This window comes from Protopterus annectens, chromosome 8.part0 (genome assembly GCF_019279795.1).
Source record: "Protopterus annectens isolate FY-2018-M chromosome 8.part0, PAN1.0, whole genome shotgun sequence".
Lineage (NCBI taxonomy): Eukaryota > Metazoa > Chordata > Ceratodontiformes > Protopteridae > Protopterus > Protopterus annectens.
The window spans coordinates 1,250,870,742-1,250,891,316 of record NC_056741.1 but is presented as its reverse complement, the minus strand read 5'-3'; the positions used below and the strand labels follow the sequence as shown (position 1 = coordinate 1,250,891,316).

General features: G+C 45.9%; 1 protein-coding gene across 2 annotated transcripts in view; it reads left to right on the top strand.

The window, feature by feature from the left end:
- The window catches only part of LOC122809337, a 2,116,265-nt gene that overhangs the window by 350,914 nt on the left and 1,744,776 nt on the right, over window positions 1–20,575 (top strand). For both annotated transcript variants that reach the window (XM_044080743.1, XM_044080744.1), the window contains exon 4: window positions 7,730–7,748. In XM_044080743.1, the coding sequence (XP_043936678.1) occupies window positions 7,730–7,748 (19 nt within the window). The remainder of the gene's footprint in view (window positions 1–7,729; window positions 7,749–20,575) is intronic.

Genomic DNA, 20,575 nt, shown 5'->3' with positions numbered 1-20,575 from the left:
TAGCATTAGATAGGAGTTGTCTCATTTTTGTCTGGTTCAACATCCCTCCCTCCCTCCTTCCACTTCAAAATTGCCATATGCAATGTTCTGGCGCTTGGACAGACCTCTAGACTAAGACCTGTTTTTTTAAGGTTCTCTCTCCAAGCATAGCATGCTTAATAAGCTTTTCTTTTCAAGATGGTTCGTTATAGTATCAGGATATTTGTTTGATTAGAATAGCCACCAAACCCTCTCTGAGGTAATTCAGACAAAAGGAGTGAATTGTAGGTAGGGAAGCAGTCTGTCTTGGAGTCGAAGCTCTGTCTGAAGGTTCCGAGGTCGGTTCTAATTAGATACGACAACACAAATGTTGAACTGGTTGAAAATGAGACAGAAATGATCCATCATTATGGTAAGCACATAACTTTGGTTTATTTTGAGAATGTTAACTACTTTTTGTTTTCAGGGATACTCTATGCTAAAACACCACATCATCTTTTAACGTAGAGTATTTTAAGGCTTTTGGCTACTAATAATATTTATATGTAGTCCTGGGCTCGATTCTGGTAGTTTGTTTGCATAGTCACTACTTGACATTGCTGTCTGGTCTTCCTTGAGTGGGAACATGGGTTTAGTGGATTTAGCTGGTCAATAAACAAGTTATTGGATTTTTTTCACGTGACTTAAGCTGCAGAGAACAGCAAGTTTGTTTTCTTATTGTTGCTTAAGATAGTCTGTATTGTCATTTTGTAACAGATTTAGATGCAATGAGAACTTGACTGAGACACTTCAAGAAATGCATACCAAAAGTAGATTTTTTTTTTATAAATTGTAAAGTCTAGGGTGACAAATCTGTTTTATTATGGGACAACACAGAAAATATGTATTCACATTTCACGTCTTGCCTTACTTCTGTGCCACTGCTATATGTCAAATCCAATTGAATCAACACTGTCAGAGAAAGGAAAGGTAGATGTTCTTCGTGTTTCACTGTTGCAGTCATTACACTTGGGTTATCCTGCTGGCAGGCTACCCTCAGTCGGCCTGAATTCCAAAGTCTAGGTCCGGCGTCGGTTGCCGTCGCCTCTTCCCTGACGTCAGTGCTCCAGGGGTATAAAAGATGCAGTCAACACCATTTTCTTCAGTCTTTCTTGCCGCACGGTGCCCGAAGCAGAAGCAGTTCGCAAGTGCTGGTCGGCAGACTCCTGAGATTTTCGTGTTCTAATTTCAGATCTGAAGTCTTCATTAAAAGCTAAGTACCTCATTGGGGAAAACCTTTTTCTTGCTCCAGACCGATGTCAGAAAAAGTTAATTGTATTTCCTGTGGGAAGAAAATACCTCGTAAGGACTTTCATTCTTACTGTATTCCTTGCCTAGGCCCTGACCACGACATTGCTAGTTGTCGGTTTTGTGCTAGATTTAACCAGCGCACTGTTAAGCCTCAGTACGATTTTGCATTTCACTGTTTTAGCAGAAGATTTAATTACACAATGCCATTGGATATCCATCTGATTACCGGAATTCACAAGAAATGCAAAGAAAAAGAAAAGGACAGGCATTAGAGGTCTAAAACCGACGACGAAGCTTCCTCTAAGCCAGTCACCGGTTCTCAGTGAGGCACTTTTGCAGTCCCTGATGCCCACTACTTGGGACCTGGAGGCCGCTACAGATTCTTACGTGGAGTTGCCTAGGCCTCTAGAAGCTCAAGGTATTGGACCTTCGGAGACTATTCCCTCAGATGGGTCCGGAGCTGCTGAGCAGGCATCGGCTTCTGAGGGTGTTTTCAGACCTATTCAATTATACATTAAAGCGATTCCAGCTACAAAGGCAAAGACTAAAGCACATTTAAAGACAAAGAAACAAGTTCAACAGCCTCATGGTCAGGCCTCCATGCCCAAAAAAACAGATGCTGAGAATGGCCGAAGACTTAATTACTTTGATCAGGGGTTCCCACCCCCCACCTGATAAGAGGCCTAGGCAAGAGACAGAATATGAATCTTCAGATCAGGTTTCCCTTTCATCTGATTCCTCTTCTGATCAGGAATACTCTCTTTCTCCCTATGAGGATTCTGATGCTGAAGAATCTATCCCTTCAGCCTCTCCTCCTGAGGATTACTCTTTTGGGGAAACCTTGCATACCATGAGGGAACCTTTCCACTGGAAGAGCCAAGATTATTCGGAATCTAAGAAAAGGCTCAGAGACTCCCTTTTACTCCAACAACACAGGCCCCTAGCTATTCCACCTGTGCTAGACATTGTAGATGATGTATTCTCAGAGTCCAGTCTGACCCCTGACTCCTTACCTCCAGCTCCTGTTAAGCCGGACAGGTACTACATGGTTCCTGACTCTCATAAATTCCTTTTCAAAAACCCTGCTGCTGACCCAGAAACTATCTCTCAGGGTCCCAAAGGGGTCAAAGCATCCACTGCAAAAAACCCTACCTCCTCTTGACAGGGATTTTAGGGCATTGGACAGATGGGGGAAGAAGATTTACACCTCTGCTACCTTGGCTATAAGGGCTTGAAATCGTCAATTTCATATGCTCAAATATCAGCAATATATTATGTCACTGCTTAAACAGAAAATGTTGATAAATTCTGAATGTGCAGAAAACAAAGAAATGCAGGATTTATTGCATGCAGCTGATCAAGTTGGAAAGCATACTTTGCAATGTGGTTTTGATTCTTTGGATGCCTCCTGCAGGGCCGCTGTTACGGGTTCTGTCATCAGGAGGCATGCTTGGTTAAAGGAACAAAATCTGCCTGACCATGTCAAAGCAAAATTATTAGATGCTCCATTACAGCATGATACTTTGTTTGGTGTTAATGCAGAGAAGGTGTAGAAGAAAATGTAGGACAAAGCTAAATCTTTGCAAACGGTTAAGGATTTCTTACAAGTACAGCCACCAAGATTTAGCAGACACTGGCCTACAAAGAATTGGTCCTTTCAGTGTCAGACCACAAAGGGGCAAATACAGACGCCCAAGAGGCAGATCCCAGCCCCAAGGTTGGTACAGATCTAAACAATGGGGTGCTTCTACCTCCAAAAGTGGAGAAGACAAATCACAGCCATACAGGAAACAGCCTCAATGACTTCCCCCTGCCAGCACCAAGCACTTAACTTCTGGCAGCTCCTTTGGGGGGAAAACTAGCACTTTTTTCTCAAAATTGGCACATAATAACCCAGGATAAATGGGTTCTAAACAGTGTCACAAGGCTACAAGTTTCATTTCCATACCCTGCCAAGGACAAACGGTTGGCCAGACCTGCCAAAACATCAATGGGCAGAGGCACAAAACATGAGGGCCATTCAAGAAGTACCAGAGCAAGAGCAGGGACAAGGATTTTATTCAAGACTGTTCTTGGTACCAAGAAAGGACAAGACCTGGAGAGCAATACTGGACCTATCTATTCTAAACACATATCTGGGTATACCAAAATTCAAAATGTTGACTCTACAGCAGCTTCTGCCCATGCTGGGCAAGAAGGCTTGGCTTGTGACTTTAGACCTAAGAGGCATACCTGTATGTCCCAGTCAGACAAACATGCAGAAGATACCTCAGATTCGAAGCTGGCTCAATGCACTACCAGTTCTCTGCACTGCCCTTTAGCTTATCTACTGCGCCCAGGGTCTTCACAAAGTGCCTGGCACCAGTAATTGCATTTAGCAGACAGAGGGATACAAATATATCCTTACTTGGATGACTGCCTCATTCAAGCAGAGAACAAGGACATTCTCTACTACAGCATCTGGCGTTTGTAAAGAGATTTCTAACAGGCCTAGGGTACACAGTCAACGAAAAGAAATCAAAACTAGTACCCTCTCAAGAGATAATATTCCTGGGTGCAAGCTTAAATACAGCTGCCCAGATGGCTTATCTCACGCCAGACAAAGAAAAACAACTGACTGCATATTTCAAACTGTTGGCAGCAAAGGCCCAGTGATCTGCAAGAAAAATTCTGCAGGTTTTGGGCTTCATGACATCCTGCATTCTTCTAATTCCATTTGCGAGACTGCATATGAGGAAACTTCAGTGGTACCTAAAAAGTGTTTGGACTCAACATTGCCACAGCCTGGAAACAATAATTACACTCATTCCCTGCCTGCAACAGGAGTTTCGATGGTGGGCGAAGGCTTGTCACCAGAGCAAGGGACAGCCATTCACTTTACCCCTAGCCAGGCAGACATTAACAACGGATGCATCAGATTATGCCTGGGTGGCCCACATGGCAGGAAGATGTATTCAAGGCACATGGTCCGCAAACCAAATGCATCTACATATCTATCAAAAAGAGATGCTAGCTGTTCAGAATGCCCTGACAGCCTTCAATGACCTACTTCATCCGGGACAACTACTGATAAAGACAGATAACACCACGGTGATGTGGTATATAAACAAGCAGGGAGGCACTCATTCTTACCCCCTTTGCAGACTAGCCATGACTTTTTGGGACACAGCATTGACTTACCAAGTACATCTGCAGGCACAGTTCCTGCCAGGAAAGATAAATATTCTGGCAGACGAACTAAGCAGAAACCTCATGGATCCCCACGAGTGGAAATTGGATCATAAGTCTTCAGCATGATAACAAGGAAATGGGGATGCCCGGATATAGATCTGTTTGCCTCTCCTCACAACTACCAACTAAAAAGATTCTGCACAAGGACTTATCACAGACAAGCATGGAAAGTGGACGCCATATCTTTCAGCTGGAAAAGCGTAGCAGTATATGCCTTTCCTCCACTGCCTCTCCTCCCCAAGGTACTCCTGTATGTCCGACAAGAGAAGCCAAAGATGATACTGATTGCCCCAGACTGGCCCCGTCAGTACTGGTATCCAATCCTAAGGAACTTCTCAATGCCCGGCTTGGACCTTGCTTCTAATACCTCATCTACTGTCCCAACAAAACAATCAGATCCTGCACAGCCAACTCAAGACCTTATATCTGGCAGCATGGCGGATAATGTAGTCATACAAAACACACCTCTCACTAAAGCTGTGATGGATGTCATTTTGGAGGCCAGCAGGCCTAGTACCAGAAAATCATACCCTGGAAAATGGAAGAGGTTCTGTGCCTGGAACCAGGCACAAGGAATTGACACAGCTGTACCAAATATTCCTCAGATTTTGCAATACTTAACTGAGATGCTGGACAAAGACCTATCCTTTTCATCAATTAAAATTCATGCATCTGCCATTTCGGCTCATTACAATACAGAGCCACTAATCTTTTCACATCCTTTAAGGCAGTACCTCAGAGGAGCCAAAAACGTACGGCCTCCAAGGAGATCAACAATACCTGCATGGGACCTCAATTATATCTTGGAAAAACTCACCCTGCCTCCTTTTGAGCCAGCCGCTACAGCTGATCTAAAGTTTTTATCTTGGAAAACAGCTCTGCTCCTAGCAATAACTTCTGCAAGACGAGTCTCAGAGCTACAGGCACTCATGGCTGTGGAACCTTTTATCATTTTTTATCCAGACAGGGTTTTTTAGGACAAACCTGACATTTATGCCTAAGGTAGTGTCCATTGTGGCCCTTAACCAAACTATTTAGATCAGCTGTAGCGGCTGGCGCAAAAGGAGGCAGGGTGAGTTTTTCCAAGACATAATTGAGATCTGTGCCTGACGTATAAAGCCATGTCCAACCCGGAATTAATGGACATGCTGCACCTCAGAAAATCCAAATCCCATTGAGCTACGCGCTCGAGAGACTTGAACCTCAGCACTGAAATAAATAGGACATTCTGGAGGGACAGATTCATAACCCAGAGGCTCCCTTCACTCTGGAATAAAATCCCAGTCCAGGTTAGGCAGAGTCCCTCATTGACTCTCTTCAAGAGGAATCTTGATGAGTGGATGGGAGATCGTAGGTTTACCCCGGGTATCACTTCTGTGTCACTGTTAGATAGAGGCACAGTATACTAACTTCGAAAAAGGGCATAGCAAAATAAATTTAAAATGGGTGGCGAAAGCCAAACACATTCTGGCTAGGCTTATAAATGCCCTAGGGCAGATAGCCTAGTATGAACCTATGAACCTATTCATCTGCCTACCTTTTATCCAAATACACAGAATAAGAGGGAGAGAATTCTGCATTCTTTGGACATACACAGACAGCTACGCTTCTACTTGAACAGACCCAAAGCTTTCAGAAAGACAGAGCAACTAATAGTGGCATATGCTGCAAGATCACAAGGAAAGGCTATCTCAAAGCAGACTATTTCAAAGTGGATAGGCCACAGCGTTGGTTTCTGCTGTTCACAACATGGCAAGCCAGTGCCTAAGGGCATTAGGCCACATTCAACCAGAGCAGCAGCCACTTCAGTAGCCTTCCTCAGGGGAGTACCAACCAAAGATATTTTAGAGGCTGCTACCTGGAGTTCAGTGCACACCTTTACAAAGCACTATCATTTACCACTCTACTCTAAATCCAGGGCAGGCTTTGCCACTGCAGTTCTGCAGGGCCTCCTAGCTGCTCCTAATGCTATTTAGCTCCAGCCTCCCAACCATAGCTTTGGGATTCAACCCAAGTGTAATGACTGCAACAGTGAAACATGAAGAACATAGTACAGTTGTGTACACTTACCATAAATTTAGATGTTCGAGTGTATTCACTGTTGCAGTCCAGGTTACCCACCCACCATCCCCCATATCTTTGCTGGAACTTATCTGCACTTCTCTAATCTATACAACCTATGTGGTGTATTTGCTTGTAGATGAAGGTATAATATATTTTGGTGCGTTCATGTTTTATTGGCATATTTTTAGCCTACCCTTTTGGGGGCACCTGACATCTGGGGTAAGAAACTGAAGAAAATGGCTTTGGCTGCATCTTTTATACCCCTGGTGCACTCACGTCAGAGAAGAGGTGACTGCGACCAACGCCGGACCTATACTTTGGAATTCAGGCCGACTGAGGGTAGCCTGCCAGCAGGATAACCCAAGTGTAATGACTGCAACAGTGAATACACTCTAACATCTACATTTATGGTAAGTGTACACAACTGTACTATTCCTATATAGTCTGTAATGTTTCCTGCCTAGTGATCTACCCCACACATTCTCATGATAGTGCAGCAGAGATCTTGGAGTTGGTATATGTAAAAAGCTTTTGGGGTTGGCTTGCCCCAGTAACACCCCCCCCCCCCCATTAATTTTGGTATCTTTTGATGAGTAGCTAATTGAAAATGCAGTGATACAATTTAATGGCTTTGTGAGAGGCTGGTCCTTTAAGCTTGTGCTCACTGAGTTTGCTTTTGAATGTAATGACTGCATCCAGTCTGTGTTGCATTTGGAAGTCAAGAACTGAGGAAAGGGATTTTCTTAGGTTTAAGATCAAATGAGAGCATTCCATTTGTCTGGCAGGTACTGCAGTGGACTAAGGCTTTGAGATGTTAATGAATTGCTTCCTGTAGCCCCTTTTACAGGGTTTGATTCCTGTAACCTCCATTTGCCTGTTGCGTGACTGAGCAAGTCACTTAATCAGACAATACTCTTGGGATCACCCCTAAAAAGGGCATATTTGGTCAACAAACGTGTAAAATAAAAAAAAAAAAAACTGTGCAGTTCACTTGCTATGAAGTGATTGTTTGTACTTTCTCATTGGTGTAGTAAGTTTTAAATAGGTAATATTGTATGTAAAGTTTTGTTATTGAGTGCAAAAAGTTTTTTCAGAACTGAAAATCATTACTAATTTACTGTTTTAAACATTTATTTTTTTGCTGCTCCAACAACCACAACATCAGAAAGTACTTCAGATCAGTGGTAAGTGCCTTTACAGTTTGTACTTGTCTGAGTTGCTTTTTTGTATGTAAAAGTGTAACATTTTTAATAAATTGATTTCATGGATTGTTGGACAAATTCTTATTGGTGTAAAACAGGATTTTTGTAATTAACTTATTTTTATTTAAGCATATTTGGGAATGCTGTCATTTTTATTTACTTGAACATTTCTATCAAAATTGTATTAAGTCTTTTAACTTTGGATATTGATGGCATATATTTTAATTAAAACACAGTTGTGGTCTGAAGTTGAATAAAAGTGGTGTTCTTTTCAGTACTTTTGTCTTGTATCAGTGTTGGTAGTCTGTCTTTTTGTAGTTTGTTGCATTCCACTAGGCATGGTTGTTGTGCCTGCTCTAACTTCAGTCTTTCATCCAAGTCTGATGCAGGTATTCATCATATTGATCTCTGCTGCATTAACCTTGGCTATATAGGTTATATCCTGTCAAGGATACCACAGGCGGCCAGCTTCCAAATCTTCAGGGCATCTTTCACACACTTAAAGTGTAGGGCAACTAGCTGATTAAGACAAGTATGTCAACCGAAGAGTACGCTGTTGAGGTTTTTGAAGATCAACAGCTTGTGCAGTTTCTTTACTGGGCAGATAAGTTTCCTTTGGCGGGGGGACTTCCATTTAACAGTTTTGCTTTACTTTCCCCTTCAGGGAAGTTATTTTAAAGCTTGCTGTTTGTGTTTTAACATACTTTCATGGGACTTTGATGTACTTTTAAACAAAAGGACTTTTTTCTGTCAGTTCAAAAGCTGCTCAAAGTAATTGAAAACCATTTTTTATTCTCTGGAGAAATTGTTTAATGTTAAGTTGTCAATCTCGCCTTCATTCTTGCTGGATGGGTTCGGAGCCGATCCTCGGCTCCGACTCGGCACTAGCTTTAGCTCGAGAACTCCTTTTACCAGCTCGAGGCAACCCTATATCCCATGATGCAAGGCGGAACTACCCCAGATCTCGCTTTGCGCTTAGCAAAGAGGTCTCCTTTGCCAGCTGAGGTAAGTTTTTCTTGTTAAATAAGAAAAAAGTTAGTTAGGGGTTTAATTTCCCTTCAGTGTCAGGTTAGCCTGTATTTAGTACAGCCCACCCTATTCCTTCCTTTTTAAACTTTTAATATAGTTTTTCAGTGAAAGTTTTAGTCAGGCCTAGTTCCCAAGTTATTCCCTTCCTGTGTGTCTGTGTAGGGATTAAGTTGTGTGTTTGTGGGGACTGTGTGTGTATATCCTTTTAGGATGTCTAAGGAAGGCAAGGTCTCAGGCTTCAAGAAGTGTGACCAGTGCTGTCAGAAAATGTCCCTGACAGGCGGTCACACTTCTTGTGTGTATTGCCTGGGGCCTTTGCACCTGCAGGACTCCTGTGCGTTGTGTCATGCCTTTAGCCAGCGAGTCCTGCAGGAAAGGAGGAACAAACTGATCCTCCGAGGTTTGTTGAAACCTGAAGGTTCTCCTCCTAAGCAAGGGCAGGAAAACCTCTTAAGCCACCGAAGGCTCAGGCTTCAGTGTCTAAGCCTCTTCGGTGGCTCCGCCCGTCGGAGCCGATATCGGCCCGCTGGAACCGATGCTTCTTCTGCCAGAGTAGTGGGTTCGGTGCGCCGGCTCCGATACCCTGACTACTGTTGCCTTGTCGGCTCCGCTGGAGCCGACACTTTATCGATGGCTCCGCCCAAGAGATCCCGGTCCCTTCGATACTAAGTATCCACTCGGCCCGGGGTCTCCTCTTTTGTCGGGCGGAGCCATCGGAGCCGATCTTCGAGATCTTCCAGGCTGTCTGACCACGATTTGGAGAGGGTGGTAAGCAGGCTGTTGAAGTCTCAGGCACTGGCCCAAATGCTCCATAGCCCGTCTCAACAGACTTCGCTACAGCCCCAATTCTTGAGATTCCTCCTCCGACTCCACACCAGAGTTGGGCGAGCTTGGGACAGCGACTGTTTCGATGCGGCCGATACATCCTTCTCCGTCATCCTCGGCCCGATCTCCTCCTTGAGACTTTCCTTGGAGGGATCCGTCGCCGGGTTTCCACTGTCGGCTCGAGGGGCTAGTGGCATCGGACCCTTGTCCGACCCCGCCTCCCTCTCTTTGGTAAGCTTCGGCGCCGACATCTGCCTCGAGCCTTCTCTCTCCTTGGAGCCGACCATTCCTGTTTCTTCGAGCGGTGTTCAGGTCTCGGGGAGGAGCCTTTGAGGTGATGAGGAGTGTCCTGGCCTCTGAGCCTGGTCAACGGTCTATCCCTCTAGCTCCTCCTCATCAGTGCCTGCAGAAGCCTCTTGCCAGCCTCTTGCTCTCAGGCCCAGGGATCCATCGCCCCAGGTTTCCCCACTGGGAATTTCCTCCTCTCCGAGGTTTCTCCTGACCCTGCAGGTGAACCCCTCGGAAGAGGGCGTAAGAGGAAACACACAGACTCCCCTGAGTCTACTACATCTGATACCGACTTAGATGAGTCGGAGGGTTCCCACGGTCCCCTCTGAGGATGTCTCATTTTCAGACATCCTTGAGCTCCTCAAACAGAGGGAATTGGCCTCCATTGATCCCTCCGAGGATGAGTCGGTATACCTGGAGGCTTTTGGATCCCGACCCTCCACCTCCTGGGTGTCTCCGCCTTCGACCCACTCATGCAGGTAGTGGCTCGGAAGGGAGGCTCCAGATTCTGTGGAACCTGTCCCAGGAGACCATCCAAATTCATCACGCCCCTTCGGACAAACAGTTCCTGTCCAAAGGTGTCTCTGTGGATGCTATGGTGGTGGCGCCACTAAGAAGGAACTGGCGGATCCTTCAGTACCTGTCCATCCTCCTAATAAGGATTCTAGGACCATGGACAGGTATGGAAAGCGGATGTTTTCTTCAGCGACCTTTGCAATGCGTTAGCTGAATTACCTTTGTCACTTCACCAGGCTTCGAGATATTCTCAAGGAACTGGGGAAGTAGTCCAGGATCCTTCAGCTGCTGGGGCTCAGGAAAGATTGCCTCTCAGCTAGCTATCCTGAATTCGATATCTAACTCCTCCATGCGGCTCATATCTTATGCAGCCGATGCAGGCACAGGTGTTGCTCTTAGGCGCCAAGCCTGGATGCGGCTGTGTAATTTCGCGGACCCCTTTAAGGCGTCCTTCACCAACACCCTTTGGTTCGGCTTTGTTCGGACCTCAGGTGAAGGATACTTTGACCAGATGTGAACAAGGCGGTAAAACTCTTTCTGCCGTTGGAGTCCAGTTTTCCACTCTTCTAGACCATATCCCAAGGGTCAGAAGGGGAAGATGTGGTTCCGTAAAGCCCAAGGAGCTACACGGACACACGTGGTCAGTTTACCCCTAGAGGCAGAGGGGTAACAATAATAGATGCCGCCCTAGAGGCAGGGGGTCCTCAGAACCAGGGCAACAGGAGCCTCTTCCTGAGAAGCCCTTTCAGCATCCCTGAGGTGTTGCCCGACTGTCCACCCTTGGAGGGAAGAACTGTACCCAGTAGCCTGGCAATCCCTATCACAAGACAAGTGGGTACAGTCGATTATATCCGAGGGTTACAAAATCCCTTGAAAGGTTTCCAGACCTCTACAATCCCTTCCAGACATCTCACCCGGTCAAAGGGATTTGGCAAAACAGGAAGTTTAAAACTCCTGGGAAAAGAGCCATCCAAACAGTGCCGGCAGACCAAGTAGGATCCGGCTTCTACTCAAGATTCTTTTGGTCCCCAAAAGGACGGGAGATTGGAGACCAATACTAGACCTAAGCAGACTGAACAAGTCTGTCAAAGGCAAGATTCGGATGGTCACGCTGCAATCCATTCTGCCCTTTCTGGGCAAGGACAACTGGATGTGCTCGATAGACCTTCAGGATCTATCACATAAAGATTCACAGACGCCTCAGAAGGTTTCTCCGCGCTGGGAGCCAGTCATTACCAATTCAGAGCACTGCCCTTTGGCCTCACTTCAGCCCCAGAGTGTTCACCAAATGCATGGCGGTGGTCACAGCTCACCTGAGGCGTCGAGGATTCCAAGTGTTTCCTTATTTGGACTGGCTCCTCTCCGCCACCTCCAGGGATCAGCTTCTTCGGTCCAGAGATTACACCTTACAGCTTTGCAAGAGTCTAGGAATTTCGTGAATTTCAAAAATCCTCTCTGCTGCCTTGCCAATCTATCACCTTTATAGGCAGAGTTAAATACCGTCAAAATGTTAGGCACACTAACAAATCAAAGGATTCTGGGCATCCAGAAAGGTGTTCAGCTTCTTGTAAAAAGCAACAAGGTCAAAGCCAGGTTTGTCTTGAAGGTTCTAGGCCTAATGGCTGCAGCCATTGTTCTTCTTCCACTAGCTCGCTTCCACATGCGCCTCCTGCAGTGGATGTTGTTCACGCAGTGGTCGACCACGATCTGCCCATGAGACACGAGATCTTAGTGACACAGTCTTGCAGGGCTCATCTACGATGGTGGGTATCTTCCCTCTTCTTCAGCAGGGCCGACCATTTGTTCCCCTCCTCCAGTTGCCACAGTCACCACGGATGCCTCTCTGATCGGGTGGGGGCATTATCAGGGCAGGATGGTCCACGGGACGGCAACCCATAGAATACCACCTGCACATAAATGTCCTGGAGATGAGAGCAGTGCTTTTAACGTTGCAAGCCCTCGACGACTTTCTTCCCACAGGGACTATTGCAGTACAGACGGACAACATGTCCGTGGTCTGGTACATCAACAAACAGGGCGGAACCAGGTCCTATCCCTTATGTCGAGAAGCTCTCAGACTTTGGCAATGGGCGATCTCTTCTCAGCGGTTTCTGATAGCAACGCACATCCCGGCAGGTCCAACCTATTGGCGGACAGGCTAAGCAGATCTATTCTGATGCCTCACGAGTGGTCTCTCAATCAGTCTGTAGTGGATCAGATTTTTCTGAAGTGGGGCACCCCTTGTTGCGATCTTTTCGCTACCCTCAAAACAGCAAGTGCCCAGATTACTTCACACTATTTCCTCTTCCAGGCCAACCCTTGAGAGACTCTAACCCAGGATTGGCCTCGGGACTTCTTTATGCTTTTCCTCCTTTCCATTGATTCCACAAGTCATTCAGAAAGCCACCGTTTTGAGAGCCAAATTGATCCTCATTGCTCCATATTGGCCTCGACAAATTTGGTTTCCGTCTCTACATCGTCACCTTCTGGTGCAGCCCTGGCATCTGGACCCAGTTCGGATCTTTTGATCCACCAGTCGGGTCAGCAGCACCCGAGCCATTCATTCTCTCAACCTCACTGCTTGGTTGCTCCACTTCCTTCCTAGCCAGGCTACCAATGATTTCTGACTCAGTCAGAGACATTTTAGTGTCGCTTTTAAAGTCGTCCACTAGAACTGTTTATGCTAGCAAGTGGCGGCGTTTTCTATTTGGGCAAACGCCAGAAATATTGATCCCTTCACCTCCTATACATTCTGTTTTGGATTTCCTGGCGGAGGTTTTTCATTCAGGATCATCATCATCTACAGTCAAAGTACAAATGGCTGCTATTTCCAAATTTCATGTTGGCTTGCAGGACAATAACATCATGTCTCATAGGTTATGCAAAGCCTTTTTGGGAGGAGTTTTTCCTAAAACCGCCTGTGAAACATCCTCCTTCGCAATGGGATCTGAACTTAATGTTGGCATCCCTAATTCTACCTCCTTTCGAACCGTCTGCTATGTGTTCTTTAAAGTTGTTGACATGGAAAACTATATTTTTGCTGGCTGTTACTTCTGCAAGAAGAGTTTCAGAGATTCAGGCCCTCTGTATTCGTTCACCTTATCTGGTGTTTCATAAGGATAGGGTTTCGCTCAGGACTAACCCTTCCTTTCTTCCCAAGGTTGTATCTCAAGCCAATATTAACCAATCTATTGATCTACCAGTTTTCTTTCCTAACTATTCTGACAGAGCTGAACAGAAGCTGCATTTTTTGGATGTTCATCAGCTCAGGTACTACTTACATAGGACTAAACAACTTAGAAAATCAGACCAATTGTTTGTCTCCTATGCAGGAAGCAGGTTGGGTCTTCCAGTATCTAAAGTGACCTTATCTAGATGGTTGACTTCCACCATTTCCTATGTGTACTCTCTAAGGGGCAAACAACTATCTTCTAAGCCAAAAGCTCATTCGACCAGGAGTCTATCCACTTCTGTAGCCTTTCAGGATAGACTTCCCATTGACACTATTTGTGCAGCAGCTACTTGGGCCACGCCTCATACTTTTGTGTCTCATTACAAGTTGGATTTGGCCTCCAGAGATAGGGCCAGTTTTGGTTCCACTGTTCTCAAGAGTCTGTTCCATTGAGCCACCCGGGATACAGGTGCTAGGGACGTGGTCCCATCCAGCAAGAATGAAGGCGAGATTGACAACTTAACATTTAGAAGTTATGTACCTACCATAACGTTCCATGTTAGTTGTCTTCTTCTTGCCCCACCCTCCTTCCCCTGGCCTGGACAGATCTTGGAGAGTTCCTATTAGATTGCTTCCTCTGGAGCATTGTTATGAGGACTTTTTAGGAACCTTGGTTCCTAATTATATTAGGATAAGTCTTTAGCAGGGTTAGTTAGCTGCCAAACGAGATCTGAGGTAGTTCCGCCTTGCATCATGGGATATAGGGTTGCCTCGAGCTGGTAAAAGGAGTTCTCGAGCTAAAGGAGCCGAGGATCGGCTCCGAACCCATCCAGCAAGAAGAAGGCGAGATGAAGACAACTAACATGGAACGTTATGGTAGGTACATAACTTCTAATTTTACTTTGTGGGGCTGGCATGGTGTTAACATTTTTGTTGTTGTTTTGTGTTGGGGGAGAAAGTGACTTTTGAAAGATTGTAAAAATACTGACATTTGCTGCATGTTTGCCTTGTGGAAAGCAGCACTGTTTTCTGCTTGACAGTGGAACAAACTTTTGGGCCCATGGTTGGTCCTTCTTCCAGTCCCAAGTACAATGAAAGTTATGCAGACAGCCTTTACCACCACAGCAGGCTAGCAACTTTGCTCAACCTCAGTTGGGTGACTGCGATGTGGCCACTTGTTATACCTCAGGCCACTCATCTTTTTCCTCAAATCCCTCTGGTGTGGCAACTATAGCAGCTGTGGACCTTAGGTTAGTCATGTTCTCTGTGGCTGTTGGGATCCCGCCATCAGATAAGGGAGAGCCATTCTTGATCCTTGGAGAAGGAACAAGGAAGACTTCCCTGTTTTGTCAGAAATTTGTACCATCTCTAGGGAATCTGCTGCAGCAATAATAACACTCTTCGCCCCTTTTTCTCTGTCAAAAAAAAAATAAAAAAAAGGCAGGAAACTAAGCAAGTATCTACTCCATCCTCAGATTTCCTTGGATAGGAGTAGTTTACCAGGTCTGGCTCAGGATTTAATTCAGGGTTTAACTCTGGCTTCTTGTAAGGTAGTTTTTGGTGAAAGAGAGAGGAATGATGTTATGTAGTCCTATCTCGACGTAATTCTTGATGGATGGGTTCAGAGCCAATATTCAGCTCCGACTCGGCCTATACTAAAGCTCGAGAGCTTTTTTACTGGCTTAAGGCTAGCCCCTATCCCATGGTGCCTCATGGCAATTTCCCAGATCTCATTTGCCACAAAAGCTTTAAGGTTGTATCTTACTGGCTCGTTGGCTTAGTAGAATGATTTTTACTTAGTCCTTTTCTACCTCCTTTTTCTGTCATATATATATATATATTTTTTTTTTCTGTATTTTGCTTCTGTTTTTTGAAAGTTTTCGACCCCTATTCCTCCCTTAGGACTGTATGGCCCGTTTAAATTAGAGGGCCTTTCCTCCCTATGTGTGTGTGACTGTTATATATATATAAAAAAAAAACTTTTCTTCCTTACACTTTTATTTTTTAGTCTTTAACTATGTCTAAAGATAAGGATCATCGCCCCAAAAATTCGACAGGTGTGCGCAGAAAATCTCTCTTACAGACATCCACACCAGTTGCGTATATTGTCTGGGCGAAGCCCATTTACAGGAACCTTGCACCTTCTGTGACGCTTTTAGTACAAGAGTATTAAATGAAAGGAAATGAAAGCTTATTGACAGGGGTCTCATGACCAGTTCCTTCCAGGAACAGCTGAAACTTGGTCAGACTGCTCCAAAATCTTCAAAGTGAAAATCATCGGCCCCGACTTCGGAGCCGACCAAAAAGTCTAAAGCTTTGGAACGAAGGAGTTCCAGTTCCGACTCTGCTTCATTTTCGGTGCAGTCTATTCCATCGGTTCCGAGACCGTCTTCAGTACCGAAGGTTTTGCCTGACATCGAGACTGTATCTCCTATTTTGAGATCTCTTATTTTGGAGAGAAGGTCTCCTTCATTCTCCATCAGATCTTCCAAGACCCTATCAGATGAGGACATTGAGACGGTGGTGAAGAGGTTGCTTTCGGATCCAGCTTTGGCTAGAAATTTGATCTCTCCAGACCCAAAGGTCTTGGAGTCGTCCCCAGTACCAGTCACTGTTCCTCCAACTGCTTCGGTCTCTGAGCCTATTACGTCAGGTTCCTCTGTCTTCGACTCTTAGGCTCCGGGGATTCAGCCCGTTTCCTCAGAGCCAATTATTCTATCCTCGATGGCTCAGTCTGGAGCCGAGGGTTCTGGGAGCCGATGCTCTCATGTCGACTGACGGGGACAGTCACCCTGGGTTCTCTTTGGAATTGACCATCCCTCTTGGAGCTTCGGCTCAACTCAGCTTGGCTCCCACTTCTGCTTTGGAGCCGTTCCCTCTTGCTAGGTGTCTACCATCCGCCCCCTCGGAGCGGAGGTTTTCTTCTGAGCGAGTGGGGGGGAAGGCTTTCGAAGCTATAGAGAAGGCTTTATTCTCTGCCAAAGCCATTCCTTTGGAACCTGTGTCCCACCAGCAGCAGGCAGCAACTTCTCCCCCCCCGCCACCCCCACAGCGTAGGGAACCAGAGCCCCAGGTAGCCCCCATTGGAGGGGCCCCCTCTTCAGAGACCTTCCCAGATTATTCTGCTGGAGAGCTCCCTCGGAAGAGGTTATGTAAGAGGAAGCATGTCTATTCCCCAGAGTCTGTCACATCAGACACTGATTTAGAGGAATCAGAAGGGTCCCCTAAATCTCCCTCTGAGGATGTCTCCTTCTTTGACATCCTAGAAATCATTAGAGGGGTGATTGTAAGACCTCTAACCAGTGCATCTTTAGGCCTTTGGCTCCCTACCTTCCACCTCTTGGGTGACACCACCTTATGACCAACTTTTGGGGGTCATTTCGCGGAAAGCATGGACCTCTCCAGTTTCAGTGGAAGCCGTCCTGAGGAGGCCAAACAAATTTATGACAGCACCTGAGGACAAGTCTTTCCTTAGCAAGGGAGTTCCAGTTGATGCTGTGGTGGTAGCAGCGGGCACCAAGAAGGAATTATCTGAGACGACTTCTAATATCCAACTTCCTAACAAGGAGTCCAGGACGATGGATAGGTACGGGAAGCGTACGTTTTCTTCAGCGGCATTTACACTAAGATCGCTGAATTACCAGACTCATTTCACTCGTCTGCAGTGGGATCTCCTGAAAGAGTTAGGAGATACCCTTCAGGGTTCAGTAGCTCTGGGTTCCATGGACAAGGTTTCCGCGCAGCTCTCCACCCTTACTTCCATAGCTAACTCCTCCATGAGACTGATCTCGTATGCGGCAGATGGAGCGAGCAGGGCAGCCGCAGCAAGAATAGCCCTCAGGAGACATTCGTGGATGCAGCTTTGTAATTTTACGGAATCCTTCAAGTCTTCCTTCACTAACGTTCCCTTTGATGGTTCATCTCTTTTTGGACCCCAAGTGAAAGAGAGTTTGACTAGTGCGAGCAGGAAGGAAAAACCTTATCTGCCGTTGGAGTCAGTTTCGCTCTCTCGTCCAGACCCTATCCCAATGGTAATACAGGAGGGAAAATGTGTTTCCGCAAACCCCAAAAAGGTTTTCCTCGGGGACAAGGTCAACCCTCCCCCAGGGGGAGGATATAATGGAAGACGCCGCCCTCGCGGCAGAGGAGGTCTGCAACATCAGGGAGACAGAGAAGCTTTAAAACCACAAATGATGCAGCAAAATCCAAATGTACAAAGACGGAGAAACTTTCTCTGATCATCCCTTCCATCGGCCCTGAGGGGTTGCCCGACTGTCAGTCTGTGGAGGCAGTCGAGGGTCATATATCGCTGTACCCAAGCCCCTGGCTAACTATCACTCAAGATTGTTGGGTACACACAGTAATATCCAGAGGTTACCGGATTCCCTTTATTTCCGAACCCCCAACAAACCGGTCTCTTCCAGACGTACCACCCATCCAACTAGACCATGCAACATCAGAGGTCATCTCGTTGCTACAAAAAAAGTCATCCAAGAAGTCCCTGCAGAGCAAGTAGGATCCGGAACATGCTCGCGATTCTCTTTAGTTCCAAAAAAGACATTTTGGAAACAGATTTAACTACCCAGAAGTGTCGTCGGATAGCAATCCGACTACCGAAGCACATAAAAAAAGCAAAGAAAAGGACAGAGAAAGGCAGTCGAGATCCAAAACTGATGACTAAGCTTCTCCTAAGCCAGTCGCTGGTTCGCCAGTACTCAGGTGCTTTCGCAGCCCCTGATACCTGCTACCTTCGAGTCACAGGCCTCTACCGACACCCATGTGGAGTCTGGCATGCCGCTAGATACTAAAGTATTGGACCGACAGATGTATCTCCCTCAGATGGGTCCGGAGCTGCTGAGCAGGCACCGGCTTCTGAGGGTGTATTCAAACCTCAACATTTATATATCAAACCGACATCTACAAAACCAAAGACAAAGGCAACCTCTAAAACTAAAAAACTGACGCCTGAACCACGTGCACAGGCCTCTATGCCTAAAAAACAGATGATCAAAATGGCTGAAGACCTTATTACCTTGATCAGGGGTACCCATCCCCCTCCTGATAAAAGGCCTAGGCAAGACACTGATTATGAATCTTCAGATCAGGTTTCTATTTCTTCTGATCAGAAATTATCTATACCTCCCTATGAGGATTCTGATGCTGAGTAGTCTATTCCATCTGCATCTCCTCCAGAGGATTATTAATTTGGAGAAACCTTGCATACTTTGAGGGAACATTTTCACTGGGAGAGTCAAGACTTCTCAGAATCAAAAAAGAGGCTCGGGGATTTCCTTCTCACTCAGCACAAGCCTTTAGCCCTTCCCCCTGTTTTAGACAGTGTGGATGATGTGTTTTCGCAGTCAAACTTGACCCCTGACTCCTTACCTCCGGTTCCCAGTAAGCCTGACCTATATTACAGGGTCCCTGACTCGCATAAATTTTTATTTAGAAACCCTGCTGCTGATCCTGAAACTATTTCACAGGGTCCAAAGGGAGTTAAGGTCTCAACAGCAAAAAATCTTACCCCCTCTGACAGAGATTCAAGGGCACCAGACGGATGGGGGGGGAGGTTTATACATCTGCAGCCTTGGCAGTCAGGACCTTAAACTGTCAATTTCATATGCTTAAGTACCAACAACATGTTATGGGATTGCTGAAACAGAAAATGATGATTTCAGAATGTGCAGAAAATAAGGAATTGCAGGAATTATTGCACGAACAAGTTGGAAAGCATACTTTGCATTGTGGTTTTGATTCCTTAGAGGCCTCCTGCAGGGCCGCAGCTACTGGATCTGTGATTAGGAGGCATGCCTGGTTAAAGAAACAACATTTGCCTGATCATGTTAAAGCTAACTTGCTAGACGCACCTTTACAACATGATTTTGTGTTTGGTATTAAGACAGAAGAGGTTTTAAAGAAAATGGAAGACAAAGCTAAGTCTATGCAAACTGTTAAAGACTTCTTTACTTCTTACAAGTTCCTTTTACTACCTCAACACAGGCCTGTAGCTATTCCACCTGTGTTAGACATTGTAGATGATGTGTTCTCGGAGTCTAGTCTGACCCCTGACTCTTTACCTCCAGCTCCTGTTAAGCCGGAGACAGAAACTACAGGATCCCTGACTCTCATAAATTCCTTTTCAGAAACCCTTCTGCAGACCCAGAAACTATTTCTCGGGGTCCGAAAGGGGTCAAGGCTTCTACTGCAAAAAAACTCTACCCCCTCTGACAGGGATTCTGGGGCACTGGGTAGATGGGGGGGGAAAAGATTTACACATCTGCTACTTTGGCTATAAGGGCCTTAAATTGACAGTTTCATACGCTCAGATATCAGCAATATATCATGACACTGCTTAAACAGAAAATGATGGCAAATTCTGAATGTGCAGAAAACAAAGAAATGCAGGATTTATTGCATGCAGCTGAACAAGTTGGAAAGCATACTTTGCAATGTGGTTTTGATTCTCTGGAGGCCTCCTACAGGGCCACTGATGTCCTTCATGGATGCATCTGCAGTCATAACAACTGGGTTGTCCTGTCGTCAGGCAGCCCTTCAGTCGGCCGGATTCCAAAGTCCGGTCCGCTTCGCTGATGTCGCACTTCACCCGGCGTCATCTCTGTTGGTCTTCGGTATAAAGGCATCAGCCGGCGCCATTTTCCCAGTCTTTCTTGCCGTGGCCAAGCAGAAGCTGTTCGCAAGTGCCGGTCGGTCGGATCCAGAGATTACTTCTACCGAATACTACAAGACTTCTAAAGCTAAGTACCCGTTGGGGACTCTTTCTTGCCTCAGCCGATGTCAGAAAAAGTTAATAATTGTTTAACCTGTGGGAAACAAATACCTCATAAAGATTTCCACTCTTATTGTCTGCCTTGTTTAGGCCCAGCCCACGTAGCAGCCTGTTCGCCTGTGCTTCGTTCAACCGACAACGCTTAGGCGTCGGTTGAGTTTGCTGAACAGTTTTTCGGTTCTGATTTTGCGT